General features: G+C 37.9%; 1 protein-coding gene across 4 annotated transcripts in view; it reads left to right on the top strand.

Annotated features, from left to right (window-relative positions):
* Positions 1–14,849, top strand: part of PMFBP1 (polyamine modulated factor 1 binding protein 1) — a 191,846-nt gene that overhangs the window by 153,650 nt on the left and 23,347 nt on the right. For all 4 annotated transcript variants that reach the window (XM_025889080.2, XM_025889081.2, XM_073880060.1 and 1 more), the window contains 3 exons: positions 4,937–5,179; positions 8,357–8,578; positions 13,939–14,109. In XM_025889080.2, coding sequence (XP_025744865.1) covers positions 4,937–5,179; positions 8,357–8,578; positions 13,939–14,109 — 636 coding nt within the window. The remainder of the gene's footprint in view (positions 1–4,936; positions 5,180–8,356; positions 8,579–13,938; positions 14,110–14,849) is intronic.

The raw sequence follows: 14,849 nt of genomic DNA, 5'->3' as shown, positions 1-14,849 counted from the left end.
CTCAAAGATAGGGAAAGAAGTTCGTGACAATGGGGAAAAATGAGACTTTCAGTTCTTAAATGAAGAGGAAAAAGCAGTAGGGATCCAGTTACCAGAGCAATGCCAACCTGAAACAGAAGAGAGTTAGTGCAAACTAGAATAGGGAATAAAATGGTTAAAAAGTATTTTGAAAAGCCGGCTTTAGGCAAATCAGCAGGACCTGATGACATACTTTGAAGAGTACTTAAGGAATTGTCAGGTGTTATTACATAGCTGCTAGCGATTATTTTTGAGAACTCAAGAGGATAAAGAAAGTCCCTGTAGACTGAAAAAAGGTAAATGAAGTGCTCATCTTTTTAAAAAGGGAAAAAGGACAATCCTGGTAATTATAGACCTGTCAGCTTAACTTCAATATCAGGGAAAATATAGAACTTAACATCAATCAATTAGCATCAACTTGAAAAGCACAAAGTATTGGGTAGAAACCAAAGTGATTTCTCAAAAGGCAAATCATGCCAGGCCAATTAATTTCCTTCTGTGATCAAGTAGCCACATAGGCAAGGAAAGAGCAATAGCTATAATCTCTTTGACCATAAGTAGGGCTGAAAAATTGACTAAATATGGGAACAGGTTCCTACTGGTGGCCAGTGCTCTCCATTTTTTGAGAGAGCTGAGGCCTGGATAGAAATCTATCTGAGAAACATGGTGGACCACACAACCTCCAGAATCATGTCCAACTGTGGATGGTCACTCTAAGAACTAATCTCACTTCTGGAAGAATACTTCCAACTTTCTCATTTTCTCCAAATCTCAGTTTAAAGGCCAAAGCAGAATCTAATAAAATGTCTGTCTTCACTAGAAAGAAAACTTTAAAAAAGAAAGACAAAGAAGTAAATAGGGAATATATTGATGCCTTTATCACACTGCTCTCTGGCACATATATGAGTGAAATGTAGGCTTAATCCATAGCATGTCTTTTTCTATTCATTTAGAATTAAGAAAAATAATCTTTTGAATACTTAAGGATAAATAAGTAGAAATTTAATAGGTCTCAAATAAGTCTAGGCATTTCTCCAAGACTTTGAAACTTGATTCCTCTAAACCCATAGGTGCCTATAGTGTACAAATGTTTAAAAGTCTCATCCAAGGAAACTCAAGTTTCTCTGCATATATGAGCAGTTCTTGGATATTTGTAACCAGACAAATTTGGTCAGGCGCTATGTTTGCCCTGTACTGGAAGATTTGGATGAGCTCACATCATCTGATTTGTCTATCATGTTACTTCAAACCAGAATTAAACCCAAAACATTCAACATGACCTCTGGGGAAGAGAAGTTACTAACAGTTCACCAGTATCACTGACAGGTTGCTAAGCTTTATACACACAGGAAAAGGCATGTATCTTTTAAGCCAAAGAACGATTATGAACACACCTAAGAATAGATGATGTACCACATACTAGAAGGGGAAGCCCTAAAGAAAGGGTTTGGCTTAAAAACAAAAAAACAAAACAAAACAAAAAACGGTGCTTCTTTCATTCTTTTGTATAATGAAGAGAAAATAGGGATATGAAAATAAGGTGAAGCTAAGAAAGAATGAAAAATAGACCACAGTTAGTTTTCAACTGAGTCAATTAGTTAAATTGTCAGAGATCAAGTCAACTTCAACAAAGCCAAGAAAAACAGAATTTGGGCACAATTTGATAAGGATTCTGCTTCACTAAAATAAGTCCTCTGAATTAACCCTACCCCACGATGTTCACTCCTTTGCTTTAGTTCTAACCACATTAGGTATTCATTCTTGACCATGTCTTTTTCCTAGTAGCTTCCCACCTCCCAGCTTACCTGTATAGTCAGAACTCTTGGGCTGTTGAGAACATCCCCCTATACCTGTATGTGTGCATGAACACCCACACATATGCCACTCCCAAGTCCCTTCATGGATGAGTTGTGAGAATAGCAACATTCTTACCTTGAAAAGAATGAGAACACTTAACTAAAAACATCTAATATAAATGTTGGCAATTATAGCTGCACAGAGTAAATACAAAATTCAGCACTGTTTGGCTTAAGAAAGAAATATCATTAACCTCCCTCCAGCCACATACATCAGATATTCAGGCCAAGAGTTCAGCTTGTCTTTGCCTAGGATTTCTTGCTGATGACCATAGTGGTCCATTTTAAGTCTTCTCATTGAGAATGAGCTGACACAATCAGCTGTTGTCTTTCTGGTTTGGAGCTGGGCTGAGCCTCCCTTATCTTACCTGAGCCACCCCCCCTCACTCTCACTAGAGAATATTTTCCCTCTTTGCAGTCCCAGCTCTCACAGAATTACTCTAATTAAAATTCTATCTTCAGTTACTCAGACCAAAACCTTGGAGTCATCCTGCCTTGGATGACCATCATTTCCCACCATCCCACATCTAACACAGCCGCCTATCCCATGAGATCTACTTTTAAAATATATCCATGATCCAGCCATTTCTCCCAACTTCCAACTTGGTCCATGCCCCCATCCCTTCTTGCCTGGATTCTTGCAGCAGCCTCCTTGCTGGTCTCTCTGCTTTCATCTTTGCCCACCTATAGTTGATTTTCAGTAGAACAGCCAGTGTGTCCTTTGTAAGAGCTAAAGGACATCATTTCACTTGTCTGTTCAGTAACCTCCAGTGTCCTTTTATCCCACTGAAAGGGAAAGTTAAGGTCTTTAGAATGGCCTACATGGCCCTAAAGGAGCTCACCTCCCTTTCCTTTCTCACCTCATCTGGTACCACTCTCCCCCTTACTCTCTCTGCTCCAGCCAGAACAAAGTGGTTCCTCAGACACCACTGGGCACTCCAGGCCCTAGCACTTGCTATTATCTCTCCCTGGAGTGTTCCTGCTGTAGAGAGTGTCTTCTGTGTCTGCAAACTCCATGAAAATACTTAAATCAATATTACAGCTGCCTCCATGCAAGCATTCCTCGTCTCCCTCCCCTGCTTTACTCTCCTCCATAGCGCTTTTTCCTTTTATTACACTACATAATTTACTTATTTAACTTGCTGCCTCCCACATCCCCACAGATGCAAACTGCATGAAGACAGGGATTCTGTCTGTTTTATACACTTCTATATCCCCATTACCTACTACAGTGCCTGACACACAGTAGGTGCACCGTGATGTTTGCTAAACAAATTAATTAAAGGAAAATATCACATCCATAAATGGCTACTATGTTAATGCTCATAGCAGCAATATTCATGATAGCCAAAAACTGAAACAATCCAAATGTCCATCAACTGGTGAACAGATAAACAAAATATGGTATATTCAAACTATTCAGCAATAAAAAAGAACAAAATACTGATTCTTGCTATAGCTTGGATGAACCTTAAAACATTATGCTAAGTTAAAGAAGCCAGACACTAAAGATGACGTATTATACAATTTCATTTATATGAAATGTCTGGAAAGGGCAAACCCATAGAGGCAGAAAGCAGATTAGTGGTTGCCTGGAGCTGGGGTAGGAACAAGAGTGACAAATGGGTGAGAGGGAATTTTTTTGAGGCGATGGAAATGTTGTAAAACCGGATTCTAATAATGGTTGCACAACTCCATAAATTTTCTACAAATCATTGAACTATATACTTAACAGTGGTTAAATTTTATGATATACAAAGTATACCTCAATAAAACTGTAAAAAAAAGTTAATTTTTAGAAAGTTTGAAAGTACTGTTAATGAGGCCAAGGCCACAAGCTCAAATTTTGGGGAGCCAGTGAGATTACCTATTCTCTATTTAAGTTCCTACTTTCCTTCGATACCTAACTGTGTATAAACCTTTAGTCTAGATCCTATAGAAGTGGACATGGCCCCTGACCTCCAGGGGTTTATAATCTAATTAGAAGATAAGACACACAGAGGTCACTGCAACGCAAAGCAGAATATGAATTGCCATATTAAAGACATGCCAATAAATGTAGTATTGGTGCAAAGATGGCTTTGCAGGGAAAACAGGAAGGAGAGCAAAAATTGGACAGGATTTTAAAGAATAAGTAAGAGGATAATAAGCAGAGAGGGGAATTAAGGAATGCCCATGGGCCACCCCTCTTCATCCACCTCTCTTTCACATGTCATCAGGGATGTTAGGCAAGAAAATATAGAAACTTCCGTGCAAAGACCTCACCTATACTGAAATAAACAACTCAGGGATGTATCCTACCAGCAGCATACCTGATACAAAGTAGGTTCTCAACATGTTTATTGAATGAATGAATGAAAATGTAGGATGGGTCTAGCAGCATTTCAAGTTGATTGTGGATTGGCAGGAAGAGATCTCTCTCCTCTCTCTCTCTCTCTCTCTCTCTCTCTCTCTCTCTCTCACACACACACACACACACACACACACACACACATTCAGCATCTACAAGGTCACATCTTCCTTCAGGAGGAGACAACAGAGCCAGTGCCCAGATATGCCTGAATAATCTCTGCCTGCCATTTCCCAACCCTCCAGAAAGCTGTTTCCCCAAGAGCACACCCAAGAGTTTATCCTTTTATCTAAGTGTAAATCAAGTTTAGTCCAAGAACTCTGACCAGAAATCCATTGTGTTCTAGATCAGTTGGGTTATCTTTAATTGTGAAGACAAAAAAAAAAAAAAATCATATTATTGTGTGTATCTTTATATAACTTTCTAGGTCCTTTAGGTGTATGTTTTTTCTTCTGGCCTAAATAATATGAATGGTAGATCTAACTAGTAGGAAAGAACTAGGATTTTTTTGTTCTTTCCAAATCCTCCTTACAGGATGGAAATCCAAAATGATGTTTCATTGTAGATAGAGTGACATATTTACTAAGTGCCCTGTGGATAAAAGGATGGATAGATGGTTGTCAATGGTTGAACAAATGAAAAAATCAAAGAATGAATGTATACTTAGTGACAACCTAAAGTTTTTTTCCCATATATTCTATCTCAATTGCAGAATAAGAAACAAGCATTAGCATTCGAGGAGTCACGGATGGAGTTTGAGCCCAGTAAACAGTGCCATCTGAGACAACTCCAACAACTCAAGAAAAAATTGCTAGCTCTTCAGCAAGAACTGGAGTTTCGCACTGAGGAGTTGCAGACTTCTTACTGTTCCCTCCTGCAGTATCAGTCTGTCCTAGAGAAGCAGACTTCTGACCTTGTTCTTCTCCACCATCACTGCAAACTGAAAGAAGATGAGGTATTGATAGACTAACTATGGAAATGTCTCATATGCCCATGTACCTACAGAAATCAGGCCACACCTACTAGAAAGCAGACACTGGCCTTACAGAGGAGAGCTTCTCAACATCTTGAGCAGGTTTTATCAACTTTCCCTCTTTAATTCTTAATCTTTCTGAAGCCAAACAGAGGGAACTAAAGAGAATGGCATAATTGGGTGAGAGCTCCAGTATCAATATATGTGGGACATGTGATGTTTGTGTCTTTGTGTGTGTGGTATGCATATAGGTCCATCATTTCCATCCTATTATCATTGCAATTTATTTTTTTTTTTTTGAGAGAAAGAATGAAAGAGAGAAAGCACATGAGTGGGGGGAGGGCCAGAGGGAGAAGCAGACTCCCCGCTGAGCAGGGAGCCCGATGTGGGACTCGATCCCGGGACTCCAGGATCATGACCTGAGCCGAAGGCAGTCGCTTAACCAACTGAGCCACCCAGGCGCCCTATCATTGCAATTTAAATGCAAAAGACTCTAGGTCTCTGAGGGTTATAAAAAAAAGGTATAAAGTCCATTAAATGAAGTATTTTTAGAAAAATCAGATTTTGATAATATAAAAATTCCTAGCACTTGGATAGCTGATAAGATAACCAGACATTGAGTCTCAGTCAATCTTTGAGAGTACGAGATCAGTCATTTTTTTCAGGCTGGAGTTTTAGATCAAATAGACTTAGGTATATTTTGGACATTCATTGCCATCCGTGTCCCAAGATAGTACTATTTTTAAACCAGAAAGAGCATCTTTGTGGAATCCTGAGTAAATTCCAAAGACCAAACTATAGAATTTAAACCAGTTGAACAGTGGTAGTGCTAGCAGCGGTGAAACTGGGTTCTAAGTAATAAGACAGACAGCCGACCCTGGCATTTTCTCCCTTGGCCTTTAGAGATAAAATTCCAAGGACTGTCTAGGATGGTGCTGTTGCTTAAGGACTAACTCCGGGAGCTTTATGAGGACTTAGAGGACTGTAGAATTTTTTTAAAGGGAATATTATGAGAATTTGCTGAACAGGATTGGGAGGGAAAGAAACCGAGAAAGGCTATCCTACAAAGTATAATTGAGGACAAAGCCTGTGAACACAAACCATAGTTTAATAAAACTAAAGCAGGGCTGTGTTAAAACCGGCCAGTTCCTAAATAAGAGTCCAGCCTGGGTAGAGCAACCCTGAATTAGTTGGGATTCTTTCTGCATGTAACAGAAAACCCCAAGGTAATAGTGACTTTGGATAGTTTATTTCTCTGACATATAGAGGAAGGCTGGAGATAGGTGGTCTAGGACTGTTACGGGAACTGCATGTGTCATCAGGTACCTAGGGTCCTATCTTTTGGGTCCACCACCATCCACTCAAAACTTCTATTTTCTAGATCTCCCAAGGTGGCTGCTGGAGCTCCAACCATCACATCCTTGTTCCAAACAATCAGGATGGGGGCAGGGAAGGAGGTGAGGGGAAAAAAGACACACTCTGCTCTTTTAAGGACACTTTCTAGAAGCCCCACACCACACTTTCATTTATGTATCATTGGCCAGAGTTAGTCACGTGACTACAGCTAGTTCCTAGGAAGCCAAGGAAATGTATTTCAGTGACATGCACTGCTGTCCCAAATAAAGTCAAGCCTCAACTACTAAGGAGAAGGGGGAGAATTGCAGTGGGATCTGGTAACTAGCAGTCACTGAAAATGATCTCAAGCTGGGAAAACATTGGAAAAAATTACTCTAGGCATTCCACCAAGTTTCCCCAATACTTTGTTGCACAGTAGCATCAAACTTCTGTGTAAGTTTGGGTTTCCCAACAGCAGAGCCTAAGACAAGGAGATGAATGTAAAGTAGTTAATTCAAGAGGTGATCCCAGAGGGAGAGTGGAGAAGTGAGTCAAAAAAAAAAAAAGACAGGAGGCCTATAAAGAAAATCAGTATTAAAATCACTGCCATGGGCACCTGGGATTCAATCCCTCAGGAGAACTGGGAGAGGAAGTGTAGAACATGCCTCAGAGTGATCCCAGCTCACCACCCAGTCATTGGTTGAAGGCTGCACCTGAGGGTGTTAACTCCCCCATACTGGTAATCTGCCTTGTCTTACTCCTCTGCTGGAGTGAGCTCCTGAGGCCAGAGCATGCCTCAGGCAAAGAGTTGAAGATGCTTGTGGTTGGAATGGGTTTAGCCTTCAAAGGAATGGTGAGTGCCTCTGGAATGTGAGCGAGTCACTGATAGTTTCTGTTATAAACATTTGAATATAAAATATCCCTTTCCTCTTCCCTTTATCTGATCAACATCTCAAACTAAATGACCTTTTCCTAGGAGGAACTTCAGATGGCAGGCAGCAAGCATAATTAGCTTAGACCGACAGAACGAGTTCTATCCAAATTCTACACTGAACTGCTTGAACCAAAATGAAACCTTCCTTGATGACCCTCCTGCTCTTAACTCCTTCAAATACATGTAACTCTAGCCATACAGTTGGGCATACTCAGCTATATACAGTTATTTGCTAGTTATAAATCATATCTTCCCCAAATTGTAATAGTTTGTAAACTCTTTAAGGGAGCAGCCTATGTCTTATAGGTATATATCCCCTCAGCACCCAAGACATTGTTTATGAGCACTCAATAATTATCTGTCAGTTGATCGACTAATTAATCGATTAGGAAAAGAAGCAATCTAAATAAGAACTGTCCAAGTCCCAGAGGAACTTGAAGCTGTTCCCCCCTCAATCTCTCAGGAACTTTGCTGTGTGCAGGAGGGGCTCCACATTTTCTAAATTAGATCTCTAGAGAATACCTAGAAAGGAAAGAATACTGGCATTTCAAGCCCTTAAAAAAAAAATGGAGCTATACAGACTCATTCCCATTAATCAACTAACAAGTCCTTATTGACTTTTTACTACTTGCCAGACAGAATGGAAAATAGATAATGGTCCCTGCCTTTAAGAAGCTTACCATCCAAATATGAAAATCTTTTTGCTTTAATTCCTAATCATTAACATTCTGATATTATATATCATAGCTTTTAAATCTGTGCTGGGCTTATTAGGTACATCTGGGTTTCTAGTGAAGACAAAATCCTCTGCATGGGGTCCTTATAGCCATACCCTTTCCTCATAGAGATGTTTCCATGAGTTCAGTGTGGTTTCATTCCTACACCAACAGGTGATTCTCTATGAGGAAGAAATGGGAAATCATAATGAGAACACAGGGGAGAAGCTCCATTTGGCACAAGAGCAACTTGCTTTGGCTGGGGACAAGATCATCTCCCTAGAAAGGAGCTTAAGCCTCTACAGGGATAAATACCAGACTTCCCTAAGCAACATTGAGTTACTGGAGTGCCAAGTGAAGATGTTGGAAGGGGAGCTCAGCGGGATCGTCAGTCAGGTAGGACTCACACCTGGCCACTCAGCCCAGGAGCTCCAGCAAGTGGGCATGCTTCCAGGTGGTCCCCGGGTAACAGTCCCTGCTTTCTCGGAGGGAAACCCAAACCTTCAAACCAGATGTCATTCCTTCCCTTGAATTTTGTAGCCCTCAGCTTTCAATTTTCAGCCTTCACATCTCCTTTGATTCCTACTTAGGAATTTTGAGGCTCCTTAATTAATATAAAGTGCCAGCACTTCAAATAAGGCAAAAATCAAAATACCAAATGAGCTCTCAAATCTTCCACGTTCTCATGGGTGTCTGGCTGGGGGGCTCTTCTCAGTCACAGGGCTCATGCAAACCATGACTTCAGGATCTAACAGGAGGTGAAACCCATGAAAGATAACAAAGCAGAGTCAAAATGCCTGAATCTTTCTTTTTCTTTTAATTGCTTTTTTTAATTACACAAGTAATACAACAATGTAGCTCCCTAGACAGAATCACAAAGATTAAATGTGAAAGTCTGCCTACCCTATTCTCCTCCCCTTAGGTAATTACTTGAATAATCTGTTGGGAATCTTCCTCAGTCTTCTATTATACAGTTACATATATAAATGGTTAGGGTTTTCTTTTTACATAAATGGGTCATTTTATAAATGTGGTTCTACACCTTGCTTTTTAAATGTATATCTTGACAATTTCTTTTAGTAACTACCTTGTATTCTATGGTATGACTATACCATCTACTGACCTATTTTGTCTATTACAAACAAGCTGTAATGGACATCCTTATTCCTATGGGATAATTTCCTGAAGTGGGAACGCTGGGTCAAGGAATATGCTTACTTTTAATGTTAAAAGATACTTCTAAATTGAATGCCAGAAAGATTCTACCAGTTTACACTTTTACCAACAATAATTAAGAGAACTTACTTCCCCACACTCACATGGTATGTTTTCAGTCTTTTTAAGTTGTGCTAAACTGATGCAGGGGGAAAAAAAACAAGTTTTCTCATTATAGTTTTCATTTCCTTTAATTCTAACAGTTGTGAGTTGGGTTCCGCCAGGAAGCGGACTCTGAGACAGATTGGCATGCAGTACATTATTTTAGAGAGAGCCCTTGGTATCAACACCTGTGAAAGGAAGGAGAGGGAAGCAGGGTTGAGCGGAGGGAGAAGTTGAGCTGTGATGCAGCCCCAACAAAGGCCTCAGCCAAACTTGTGGGAGCTCTGGGGCTGGATGGACATACAAAGGGGTCCCAAATTAGGGAGAAGGGAGCTGGCCTTTTACCTCCATGTTGATCAGTTATGAATGTGAGCTGCCCCTAGGGAGAGGCATGACTTGGAGCCAAGCAGTTTTCTTCAGCCCAGGCAATCCCCAGAAAAGGCTGACAGCTGAGGGCTGTCTCAGCGCAGCACTCCCAGCCGCTGGGGGAGTAAGTCCTTCATTGCTGAAGGGGGCACATCACAGTGCCCACCACACTAACAAAGTATTGAGCACTGTTCATGAGTGTATCAGTCATGTGGATTTCTTTTTGATGAATTTCTTGTTTAACTCTTTAACCTGTTTTTTATTGGGTATTTAGTCTTTTTATTACAGATAATAATGTTTTACTACATATGTTACAGATATCTTCTCCCAGTTTGTAACTTTTCATTTTATTTTATTAATGATATTTGTTACCATCCATAATTTTTTTTACTTTTTATGCAGTTGAATCTTTCAGTCCTCCTTTATAGATTCTAGGTTTTCTTTCTCTTTTTTTTTTTAAGATTTATTTATGTATTTGAGAGAGAGAGCAGGAGAGGGGCAATGGGAGAGGGAGAGATTTCCAGACAGACTCCCCACCGAGCACAGAGCCCAATGGCTTGATCTCACGACCCCAAGATCATGACCCAAGCCAAAATCAAGAGTCAGACACCCAACCAACTGAGCCACCCAGGCACCCATAGGTTTTATTTCTTGCTTAGGAAGGCCTTTTCTACCCCCAATATTATAAAAGTTTACCTCATTTTTTTAGCACTTTTATATTTTTCTATTTCTGTTTTTATCTTTAGTCCATCTGGAATTGATATGGATGGATAGATTAGATAGATAGATGATAGATAGATAGACAGATAGATGATAGATATGTAACCTACATATATATGTAGATATATAGCTGTAGATACACATAATTACAAAAGGGGTCTCCAGCTGTCCCAGCTCTATTTGTTGAACACTTTCCCCACTGATTTGAATCGCCAGCTCAGTATGTATGCTGATCCTTGCGTACACATGGCTCTTTCTGAACTCTCTTCTTCTGATCTATTTGCCAGTTTTTGCACCAAGATCACAGTTTTATAGTGACTTTAACTGATATGTTTTGATAGCTCCTTCAGAGCAGGTCCTCCTTCCCTGTTCTTGACTTCCAAATATTTCTTGACCATTTTTGTACATCTTCTCTTGGTAAAATTGAGATTTATGCTCACTTACTTTCAAATTATATATTAATTTGGGGGAAATTAGCATATTCTATGGAACATAGCATGCTTCTACTTTTATTTAAGTTTTCTTATACACCCTTCAATAAGACTTTATACTTTTCTTTATAGATTTTACATATGTCTTGCTAAGTTTATTCCTAGATATATTACAGTTGTTATTGATCTTGTAAATGAGATCTTTTATACATTTAATTTTATTAACTATTACTGATGTATAGGATGTTCTGTCATCTTATTAAACTCTCTGACTGGATTTTCAGTGGACTGCTTGGTATTTCTAAATTGCGTTCCTTTTCAACATTAATACAACTTATTTTCCATCTTACTGCATTGACCAGGACCCCCCAGAACAATGTAGAATTATAACACCCTTGCCTTGCTTCTCATTTTAAAGGAAATGTTTCTAGTATTTCACTATTAAGTATAATGTTTATTCTTGGCTGTTAATATTCTCTTTCAAGTTGAAGGTGTGACTGTCTATATGTAGTTTATCGAGAATTTTTGTCAGGAATGAATGTTGAACTTTATCAGGTGTTTTTGTTAGCAGCTATCAAGGTTATCATGGAGTTTTTTTTCTTTAATGAAGTGAATTGCATTAATAGATTTTCGTTTATTGGACAATCTCTATGTTCCTGAAATAAACCTTACTTGATCATGGTATATTATTATTTTATTTTATTTATTATTTTGCTTTATTTTAGTAATAACAATATATCATTATATTACAATAAATGCTATACTAAACTTCTTAAAGTTTTATTTTTTGTATCTATTTTCAGAAATGAGATTAGTTTGATCACTCAAATTCTTGTTCTCTCATCTCATATTGGTGTCTGGATTATGCTACCCAAATATAAATGAGTTGAAAGGTTTTTATTTCTCTTTTAATCTCTGGAACTGTTTATATAACATATAAAATATGCATTTCTTTAAGATTACAAATAAAACCAACTTTTAATCATTACTTAAGCGGTATACTCCACCTCTTCTAAATTCTTGGACTTGTTAATTCTTTCAGAAACAATGATGAGTGGTTAGATTTCTCAGTATTCACGTGTCTGAACAAGATTGTCTTCATTCCTAATTGCTAGTTTTGCTGGGTATACAAACTTTCAGAAACACCTTCCTTTAAGTCTTTAAAGTTATTGCTGCATTGTTTTGTACCATCCAGTATTAAAGAGAAATTGTTAGATTTTGGTGTTTCTCATTTTTTGTAAGTCATCAGTTTTATCTCTTTGATTCCTAGAGGATTTTAGACTCAAGGTTTCTTAGTTTATTTTTCATTAAGCCTCTCAACATTTATCTGACCCTTTTAATCTGAAGATTATGATTTCTTCAATCCAGGGAATTTTTCTTCTATTACTTTGAATTTCTATTTTTCATCCTGTAGTATTAAGACATTGGACCTGTAGATATCATCTTCCTGTTCCTTAACTTTTCTATTGTTTTCCATTCCTTTGCCCACTTACACACTAACTTATTTATAAGAATATTATTTATGGTCAGTTTTAGATTTCTCACTGACCCTTCTGCAGCTTGCTCATGGGTAGCTTTCATGCTCAGTGAACATAAACTATTTCTTTTTTTTTTAATTTTATTTTATTATGTTATGTTAGTCACCATACAATACATCATTAGTTTTTCATAAACTATTTCTAACTGTGCCTGAAAAAGCCCAGTTAGGGAAACAAGTTTAATGGGGAAAGATCTACTCTCCAAACTGGAACTCTTTGCTCTTTTCTGGCTATCTAAATCAGTTCACTTCATTGTTACTGCAGACCCATGTGCATGTAGTAACCTTCATTCATGATTTCAGATGACCTAGAGAAAGACATTTTTTTAAATGGTTCTAGGAAAACAGGCATACGCATGCTGATGGGAGTGCCAAATGGTATAATATCTTGAAGGATAATTGTGTAATATCTATCAAAATTTTAAAGATGTCTTATCAGTCCTACTTCATGAATTTAATCCATACATACAGCAGAATAAGTACTCAAAGACTTATGTGCAAAAATATTCATTTCAGCTTCATTTTAGAAAAAAACTTGGAAACAATCTATATTCCCATCAATAGGAGACTGGATAAACACAATTATAAGCAATTTAAAAGAGCTAAAAGTACATGTACTAACCCGGATAAATTTCTATGATATCTTTTTGAATGAAAAAAATCTATTTCTATATTTTAAAAGGACAACATAGTATTATCTGTATTCTACAGATTCCTTTATATGTATATAAGTGTATAGATGAAGTTCTAGAACTTTATCTATATGACAAATTGTCATCTCTGGAGAACACAGCAAGTATAGGATTAGAGGTAGTATAGTCAAAGAGAAATTTAGACTTGCCTACAGTATTATAATGTTTTAGAAAGATAACATACATATATATGTATTACTTGTACAATTTGAAATTAATTTTAAAAGAAAGGTCAGATAAATATACAAGTAACAATATGGAAATTATCCTAAATAAATTGTCAAGTGAAAACATAATGTTAGAATACCGTTTTAGAAGACTTCCATTTGTGTAGGGGAAAAAATAAGGGGGCACATACACATGTATATATGCATATACAAAGATGCATAAAATATCCCTGGAAGGATACCCCCCAAAATTGGTAACATAGACTGTCACAGAGGAGAGGACTTGCGTCATGGAGGCTCAAGACGGTGAAGACTAACTTTTCAGTATGTTCTCTTGTGAACTGTTTGAACTTTTTACCATGCGTATGCACTTGTTAATTTTTTCTTTTATTAAGAAAGATATGATTCACATATGTGAACATGAACTTTCAGAATATAGACCTAAGAGATTTTCCATGTGCATGGCATTCTGAAGTTAACTCAAATAGTATGAACAAAACCAACTCATTATTTCCAAATATCCCAGGAGCCTGAGAACAAGGGTGATCATTCAAAGGTACGTATATACACGTCTTCCTGCATGATTCAAGAGCATCAGGAGACCCTGAAACGACTGTCTGAAGTCTGGCAAAAGGTCTCTGAACAGGATGATCTAATCCAGGAACTTCGAAATAAACTAGCCTGCAGTAATGCTTTGGTAAGTGACTTCTAGAATATTTTTCTGAGAGACCAAAAATAAAGCCATGAGGAAAGAAAGGAGGGAAAAGATTCACCTAAAGTAATTTCTGTCAGCAAGATTCCTCAAATGTCTTATATATACTTACCCCCACCTTTTGTTCATATTCTCCCTATTTGCATGCCCCAACCCACACTAAGTTTGAGATTCTAAAGAGACTTAAAATCTCTCACAACAACCTAAGTGCTCATCAATAAGGAAATGATTGAAGAGATTTTTTAAAAATGTTTAAAGAAATATCCATAATAAAAAAAAGAAATACCGGGCGCCTGGGTGGCTCAGTCGGTTAAGCGACTGCCTTCGGCTCAGGTCATGATCCTGGAGTCCCGGGATCGAGTCCCACATCGGGCTCCCTGCTCAGCAGGGAGTCTGCTTCTCCCTCTGACCCTCCTCCCTCTCGTGCTCTCTATCTCTCATTCTCTCTCTCTCAAATAAATAAATAAAATCTTTAAAAAAAATAAAAATAAAAATAAAAAAAGAAAAAAAGAAATTAAAAAAGAAATACCATATTGTAGAATAATATGCAGCCATGAAAAAGGATTAAGCAGACTCTAAGAACTAAATGGAAGGATCTTTGTGATATATTGTTGAGAAAAGGTTGCAAAATCCTATGTATAGTTCAATTCCACTTTTGTTTTTAAAGTCTCTGATTATAGTATAGAAGTACCTACTGTAAATTGCCTATAGTGCCCTGCCCCCTA

The sequence above is a fragment of the Callorhinus ursinus genome, unplaced genomic scaffold (genome assembly GCF_003265705.2).
Source record: "Callorhinus ursinus isolate GAN/ISIS: 27379988/994484 unplaced genomic scaffold, GSC_fseal_2.0 scaffold37, whole genome shotgun sequence".
Lineage (NCBI taxonomy): Eukaryota > Metazoa > Chordata > Mammalia > Carnivora > Otariidae > Callorhinus > Callorhinus ursinus.
The sequence above is the reverse complement of the archived record's forward strand: the minus strand, read 5'-3'. Positions and strand labels throughout refer to the sequence as shown.